The sequence below is a fragment of the Hevea brasiliensis genome, chromosome 13 (genome assembly GCF_030052815.1).
Source record: "Hevea brasiliensis isolate MT/VB/25A 57/8 chromosome 13, ASM3005281v1, whole genome shotgun sequence".
NCBI classification, from domain to species: Eukaryota; Viridiplantae; Streptophyta; class Magnoliopsida; order Malpighiales; family Euphorbiaceae; genus Hevea; species Hevea brasiliensis.
This window is the reverse complement of record NC_079505.1, coordinates 80,408,717-80,416,155: the sequence shown is the minus strand read 5'-3', so window position 1 is coordinate 80,416,155 and position 7,439 is coordinate 80,408,717. Positions and strand designations below refer to the sequence as shown.

At 34.1% G+C, this 7,439-nt stretch overlaps 2 protein-coding genes across 3 annotated transcripts; both read right to left on the bottom strand.

Annotated features, from left to right (window-relative positions):
• Positions 1 to 797: 797 nt before the first annotated feature.
• Positions 798 to 4,718, bottom strand: LOC110639185 (uncharacterized). Of its 2 annotated transcripts, none has more exons than XM_021790022.2 (3): positions 4,384 to 4,718; positions 3,915 to 4,037; positions 798 to 3,829 (listed from the first exon to the last, which is right to left on the bottom strand). In XM_021790022.2, the coding sequence occupies exons 1-3, from the start codon at positions 4,619 to 4,621 to the stop codon at positions 3,705 to 3,707; spliced, it is 486 nt and encodes a 161-aa protein (XP_021645714.2). In that variant the 5' UTR covers positions 4,622 to 4,718; the 3' UTR covers positions 798 to 3,704. The 2 variants fall into 2 exon arrangements, with proteins under 2 accessions (XP_021645714.2, XP_021645713.1); XM_021790021.2 differs by having other exon boundaries at positions 798 to 1,327; positions 4,384 to 4,711.
• A 765-nt stretch (positions 4,719 to 5,483) lies between these two features.
• Positions 5,484 to 7,364, bottom strand: LOC110639183 (eukaryotic translation initiation factor 5A). The gene is made up of 5 exons (XM_021790020.2): positions 7,183 to 7,364; positions 6,576 to 6,698; positions 6,427 to 6,483; positions 6,256 to 6,330; positions 5,484 to 5,827 (listed from the first exon to the last, which is right to left on the bottom strand). The coding sequence occupies exons 1-5, from the start codon at positions 7,303 to 7,305 to the stop codon at positions 5,726 to 5,728; spliced, it is 480 nt and encodes a 159-aa protein (XP_021645712.1). The 5' UTR covers positions 7,306 to 7,364; the 3' UTR covers positions 5,484 to 5,725.
• Between the last annotated feature and the right edge of the window lie 75 nt (positions 7,365 to 7,439).

Sequence of the window (7,439 nt, the reverse complement as noted above, 5' to 3'; positions counted from 1 at the left end):
TACAATTTTCTTTTCTTCTCTAGGTGGAAATGCCCATTGAGCTAGTTTGTGAGTCAGTTTCCAATAAACCCAATGGTCTATTTCACATATATTTCCATTCATGATTGGAAGGTAATGATGTCTTGTGAAGAAGCTCTTTCTAGAGGAGAAAAAGGGTAAACTAATTGTCATCTTTCATTGAAAGATATTAAGCATCCAACATGAACATCTTCTTTGCCTTTGCCTTGCTATTAGCCTCAAGTGAAAAATTCATAGCAACCAACACGTAGAAAATTTTCCCTGGTTGCTTTCCTTTCTCAAGAACACTTGATTCGTTCTTTAGTTCTCTGGTGTTGACGGCTGACCTGATGACCCTGCTTGCCAAGTGCTGGTCATTTTCCAGATTAAGCAAAAAGACAAAGCAGCGTAAAACCCACGTTTGTGGCATCATAACTTAAACTTGCCCAACTCTACAGGCATGTATGTATTATCAAATAGGTCAATTTGTTGTTTTGCATGTACACTTTGATCGTAGGAAGAATCTTGTCACATTCATTTGAAATGTATAAGCTAATTTCATAATTGTGAAATGGGAATGAAAAATTCAACCATACCCACCTAATAAATTCACTAATTTGTATTGTTTATCAGAACAGCAAATGTGCCTTACATAATCCAAAAACATAGTAATGCCGATTGCTATCATTCATCTCAAATCGAATCCACAGCCAAAAGAGAATGATTAGCATATCCTAAATTAACATACTCAAATAGTTTTTGTTCTGACTTTTTCTTTCTCGATGTTTGCAATAAAAAAATAAAAATAAAAAACTTTTGGTACCATTCTCATTGAGGCTTACAACTGATAATAGTCTGCAAAATATGCAAGTAAACCCAATTTCTCCCATCTTCACTAACCCACCATGGCCTGCGTTACAAAGTTAAGACACAGCCCAGGGTGATTTCGCTGTTTTGTTATGAATATTTCACAATTGGGCTTAAATGTTTCAAATGCTGCATTTTTTTTTCTCTGAACTTAAGGGATACCATTTCAGTCGATGGAAATGCCTGTGTCAGCTGCATATGAAGGTGTCATATGATCTCGGTAAGATTCATGAATTTAAAAAAAAAAAATTCATAGAATACAACATCCAATTTATTGCAGTGAATTTCCTTTTTGATGCTTGATGCTATAGCGATTCCTCACTGTATGGCAATTTGCAAGCAGCAGCACTATCTTTTGACTTGTATTGGCCAAGCATTTCAGCAACAGTTCTGCATCGACACTGGTTTCCAGGGCGAATCACATTCCCGTAAACAGCCATTTCAATTATGTCAAGCTCCTTGTCTGCAAGTTTTGAACACATGATGTTCTGATCATCAGTCGAGGTGTCAGAAGGGCAAAGATACAAACACATAGCACACAGCAAGATCACCATTTTGAAAGAATGATGTTGCAGGTAAGATGAGAGCTGCCCTTTTGGGCAGAAGCAGCAAGAGGCTGCAGGCCAAACGTGAATACTTGACAGGGCCGGAAAAAGCCTTCAGTTGAGACATCCTACCAACACTATCGTGTTCAACCTTTCATACTTCTGCAATTGCTTGTTTCTATTAAGACAAATAACCCAAGACACACTGGTAGTCTGGCACACCTGGTGTATCTCAAAGGTCGAAAGTGACACAAGAACCTTTGAATACAACTCAATTTTAAAAAATGCAGAAATTCATTTTTAGCAGTGCGCACCATAAATTCACTCTTTGAATTAGGGGTATAATCACTTTATACGTACGCATAGAATTTATCAGAATAAGAAAAAGGAAAGTTCTCATGACAAATATGTAGCCAACTAGCTATTTCTCTAATGATTTGGACAGAACATAAATGACAAAATGAGGTAAACAGTCTCAAGCATTTATATTTCGACAGAACATAAAGGACAAAATAATATGAACAGTCTCAAGCTTTTATAGCTTCCAAGTATCTCGTAAATGCATCTGATGATCACCCTAACAGACTAAAAATAATGCTGGATAAGGGAAGAAGATAAGAAGTAGCGCCATTCTTTCTGATTCTCACATGATGATTGAAAGGTGAAAGCAATACAACAGAAAAATTCAACAGAATTTTAATAGTTATACTCTTGATGCGACATATCATTGGCTACATTTGGGTTTTAACATAATGCATCAGCAGCCATATGTCAAATTTGGCTGTAACATTAGAATTTTCATATTTGAAAATTGATATAGAGACAAACAACTCATTATCTACTTCATAAATTCTACTTCAACTTTTCATCCATTTCACTGTCTATATAAAGGAATACTTTTCATCTATTTTAGGCTGCAAACGGAGCCAGAAAATATTCAGTATTACCAATTATGCAATGTACTTGATGCACTAGATAGAAAATTTCTTCTGTTTCAAACTTAAGGAGAATAATAGAATGCTAAGAAGACAGATAATAGAAGGAACAAAGAACTCCCGGACAAATTATGAACTGAAAATTTTCTCAAACTAAGGACTGTTGCTTGAACTGTTAAACACGTGCCAGAAATGAACAGGGTTCTACTTAAAACAATAAGATGTGCATGTCTATCCAAATTACAGAAAAAAAATATAAAAGGAACTTTAAAAGTAGAAAGTCCTCCAGCCTGGCTAAAGTAATAAGACCTTAGCCCTGAGCCTATTTAATAAAGATGACAAACCTGATCATCAGGAGGATGCTGATTGCCTGCAAGTTCTATCATGATCAGGTTTATCATCTTCATTGAACAGAAACAAAGATCTATTTCTTATCCAAAATTACATGAAACTTATTGAACATCTAAAAGCATTCTAAAATAAGATGACTGAAATTTAGATCCACAGAACTGAGAATGTTTAGAGGGGCATCCTGAAAGGATCTAGAAACAAACGAACAGTTAATTATGAGTTTTTCCTAGACTATTTACTTTGAATGAGTAAATCAACTGCATAAAAATAAAGTAAAAGGAATATGTGTGTTGAAATAGGGAATACCCAAAAATTTCAACAAGTACTAGCAAAAGATTTGAAGTTGACTTACTGTGTAAAGGATCATAGAATGAGACATATAAAAGCTGAAAGATTTGGTTAGAAGATCCCCAAGAAAACAAAGAATACAGTTTATTTTATCCAGTAATGGACCTTCCATGACCTATCCCTCTACCAGTTCCTGCATGAAGGCACTAGTTCTTCCAATTAACAAGAGACCGAGAGAGCAATTCTAATCTAAGACACATAAAAATGGGGGTGAGAACTAGAATTTTAGTATACGTACAAGATACAGTACTGCCCCAACGTGTGAGCGCCTTAAAGTGAAATGGTGATGCAGTCAAGGAATACTAGATGTAAAAATTATTTTTATTTACTTTTAATTGTAAAATTAAGATCTTTAGTCAGATTTTATATTATAATTAGAAAGTTTAGGCTTTATTATTTAGAAAATTTAATTAGGAAGTGATATTTTAATTATTCAGGAATTCTATTGTCTAGAGTTTCCTAGGTAGTGTTGATTTTATATTCCTACTTAGATTGGTTTAATGTTTTTCTTCTTTTGGAATTCATATTTACAGTAGTTGTAGGATTTGTTGTTAGTTTACGAAAAAGTATTTTCCTAGACAGCTTATTGTGATTATTATTGACAATTGAGACTTAATGTTTGGGATTAAGGTTTAGTTGTTGTTGCATTAACAATTAAGACTTAATAGAAAATTTGAGATTTATTTCTCTTCCCTTTTGAGTATTCTTTGTGTCCTACATCAGATGGGTTCCAAACATCATCCCTTACTGATAAGATTACTCCAAGCCAAATGGGCAGATGTAAACCTAAGAACAGACACAGTTACACAATCACAAATCACAATCCTTAGAAAAATACTAAAGAATAGAAAAGAGAATGAAGCAAACACACCAGTGAACTTTAGGTCACACGAGTAACCTTTCAATTGAGTTTTGTCCACCTCCTCTTTATCCGACTTATAATTATTGACCCTTGTTTGAAGTATTTGACAATTTTCAGCTGTAGATTCACCGCCTATAACACAAACCCAAATTCAAGCTGTGAAACCTGAGATTACTTTACAAATCTCTTTCTGGATAATAAGAAAACAGAACACTTGGAAATTATTTCTTGGACTCCATTAAACTTTATTAGCACAGAAACTATTTACATATTCTGAGGATATTGGAAATTTCAGACTTGAATTCGTTTCTATTTTGCCAAGGATGAGAGAGAGTCAAACAAGATTTCAGCTTTATTACAGCAAGCAAGTAAAGATTATGTTCAGTTGCAGTAATTCAGAAGGTAAAAACCCAGCAGCTAGAAATTCTAAAGGAGAAAACCAATAAAAAAATTATAGAGAAGCGTAGGGGAGGAGGACCTTTGGAGAAGGGTACGATGTGGTCGTATTGGAAGCAGAGGCAGCCATGGCAATTGCACAAGCGCTTGCAAACGATGTTGCCAGCAGCGTCTTTACGCCACCTCTCAGGGTGTCGACCAGGTACTGTTTCGGCGTTAGCCCAGCATATCTTTTTGGCATTGTGATCGAAGAATCTCGGTCTCCCCTCCCCACCGCTGGTGCTACTGCCATCCCGAGACCGGTGCGGCGAAGAGCTCATATCTCCCTGGGTTGGGAGAGAGAGAGGGCTTTCGATGGGCCAATGCCTATTGGTGATGATGTTGGAATTGGGTGATTACTGGAGAGCGCAAAATTCGTTTCACTTTTTTGAGGAGACCGTTGAATTGAGGCCAGCTGCCCATTGGGCATAGGCGCAAAGAGCAAAACTTTTGAGTGAAATCGAGTTCATTTTTTTATTAATATTGTTATTGTATATGTAATATGATATATAATACAAAAAATACTTAAAATTATATTAAAAAATTAATACTCAACCCCCCAAACGGGTAACGTTCGAGTTTGATTGAATTTTTATTTTTTTATAAAAATATTTTTGAAGCATTGAAAAAATAGATCAGAAAAAATATTTTTTATAAAAAAAATTAAATTAAAAGAAAATTACTTTTTAAATTTTAATAATTTTATTAAAATATAAGACTATTGTAACTAAATAATAAAAAAACATTTTTTAGAAAACCTATTTTTACAAAATTATTTTTATGTAAAACATTTTCTTATAAAGTAATTTAAATATAAAACATTTTTTAAAAACAAACGAAGCTCAAATCAAATTCAAATTCTACTTCACATACTGTAGCTTGTTTACAATATTACAATTTGCTTATTTTTCAGTTTTTTTAATTAGTCTAATTAATCAAATTTACGAATGATAATTCTTCAGATCTACAGTAGATGAACTGCCTATTCGTAATAAAAACAAAATCCAGATCACAAGTAAATCTTCAACTCACAAAAGATGAGAAATTATCAAAGAATACTTTAACAAAAGTAAAATAGGTACTATGGGCGCCAGAATCACCCAAGTGGGCTCAATTCTTTGTGTAGAAGGCGACCATCAAACATTTCCTTTCAACAAACTTGTTGATTTTGCTTTTAAAACATCTACCTTATAATCATCTGATGAATTTACAGGACTGAAAAAACATAATAACACGCCAGAATAGAAATTTTGTTTTCAGTTTTGATAACCCATCATGAGCATTTTAACTAGTCTATTCTTTAATTTTATAAACGGCAAGTTATGATAGCTTTTACAAAATCCCTTCCACTCAATAGCAATCAACATCTGCAAACCATCGAGAAATTACTTTGGGCCAATGTCCTTAAGAGCACAGATCTGCTCCTCCCCCATTGAAGACATGACTGTCACAACAAGATCTTTTCCCTCAGCAAAACCATCCTTGATCTGCACTCACCAATAAATGATATCAGTCTTTGCGATACAAGAATCCAGAAGAATTTAAAATCAGAAAAAAAAAGTGAAAATTTATTTCACACATTAAAGGAACTCAAAATTTAACATGCACAATAATTGTCCAACATTTAAACAGAATACCAACAAAGTTTTAGACAATCGAATAACAGTACAACTATGGCATAACAGTCTGTAGATCTAACTTTAGAAAATAGCACAGAGAATCTTAAATTAAAAATTCAACATACAGCCAATAATTTAACCAAAGAATTGAAGGATCCTGTTTTGCGAGCTATAATACTAATTGAAAGATAGTTTTCCTAATTACAGCTTATAAAATAGCCACACTCTGAACTCTATAGAATGGTACATTGGTACTCAAAATTAGCTCCCTGATAAACAATCAGAATTTAATATACCTGAGACAGAAGATTCTCATCAGTTGGGAGCCTCAGGTCATCTTTTGTGTTCCCATTTTCAGTGAGCAAACTCACCTGGAATTTGGAAAAGTTTAATTTAGCCAGAAATCATAACTATTAACTGGTGAACGCAAACAAGATAAGTAAGATGAGCGTGAAAATTGGACTTACAAATCCATCCTCAGAAATATCAATTAGCTGGTAGTCAGTACGAGTGACATGAGGAACCTGCAAAAACCAGGGAATTAGTATCATATGACATCTAGTTAAATATTCAAAAAAGGTAAAAGTGAGAAGATAATAAAACATAAATAACATACATCACAGTTATGGGAGGAGGGAACAATATCTTCAAGCTTTTTGGCATTGAAGATGTCTATTCCAACGAAATGACACTTAGCATGACCATGCTTTCCAGTCTTGGAGGTGGAAACATCAACAACCTATCACAAAACAATAACACAACAATGTCGCTACATGTCTCCTCATACATATAGGCAGTCAACTCTAGCTATATACAGAACTTCTCTAACCTATCACAAACCACAAGTCAAGAACAGAATATTAAAAATTGAGCTTAAATTACACAGAAAGTACAGAGGCAACACATCGAACAAAACAGAATCCCGAATTATTGCAAACAAAAATAAGTATCGATAATTTAAAAAAATAAATAAATAATAAAGCAAAAGCATAGATCTAACATTCAATTCCAGACTATAAAATCTGGAAAAAATTATTTTTAAAAAATCTATTTTTAATTGCTGAAGGCGTAAAATCTAAGAACATAAAACAGAAAAAAAAAATCCAGTTAACCACTGAAAACAACTACGCAAGATCAATTTCAAATCTCAATTGAGAAATAGAAAATAATAAATCGGAAAATTATCGAGAAATCTCTTTAACAAAAAGGTAAATAAAAAGAACCTTGCAGGGGCGATTCTTGATGACGATGTAACCATTCTTGCGGATGGTACCGGCTTGCTGCGGGTAGGTCTTGGACGCTCCGGCGTCGGCTTTGGACTCGAAGTGATGCTCCTCGTCTGACATGGTTGTTGAGGGATTTTTTTGTGGAGAAAGCACGTAGTAATAAAAAGGAAAAGGATTACCGTTGATGATTATATATATTATTAGGGTTGGGGGAATTACTTGGAGAATATTTCGGTGGGCCCGTCTATGTTGAC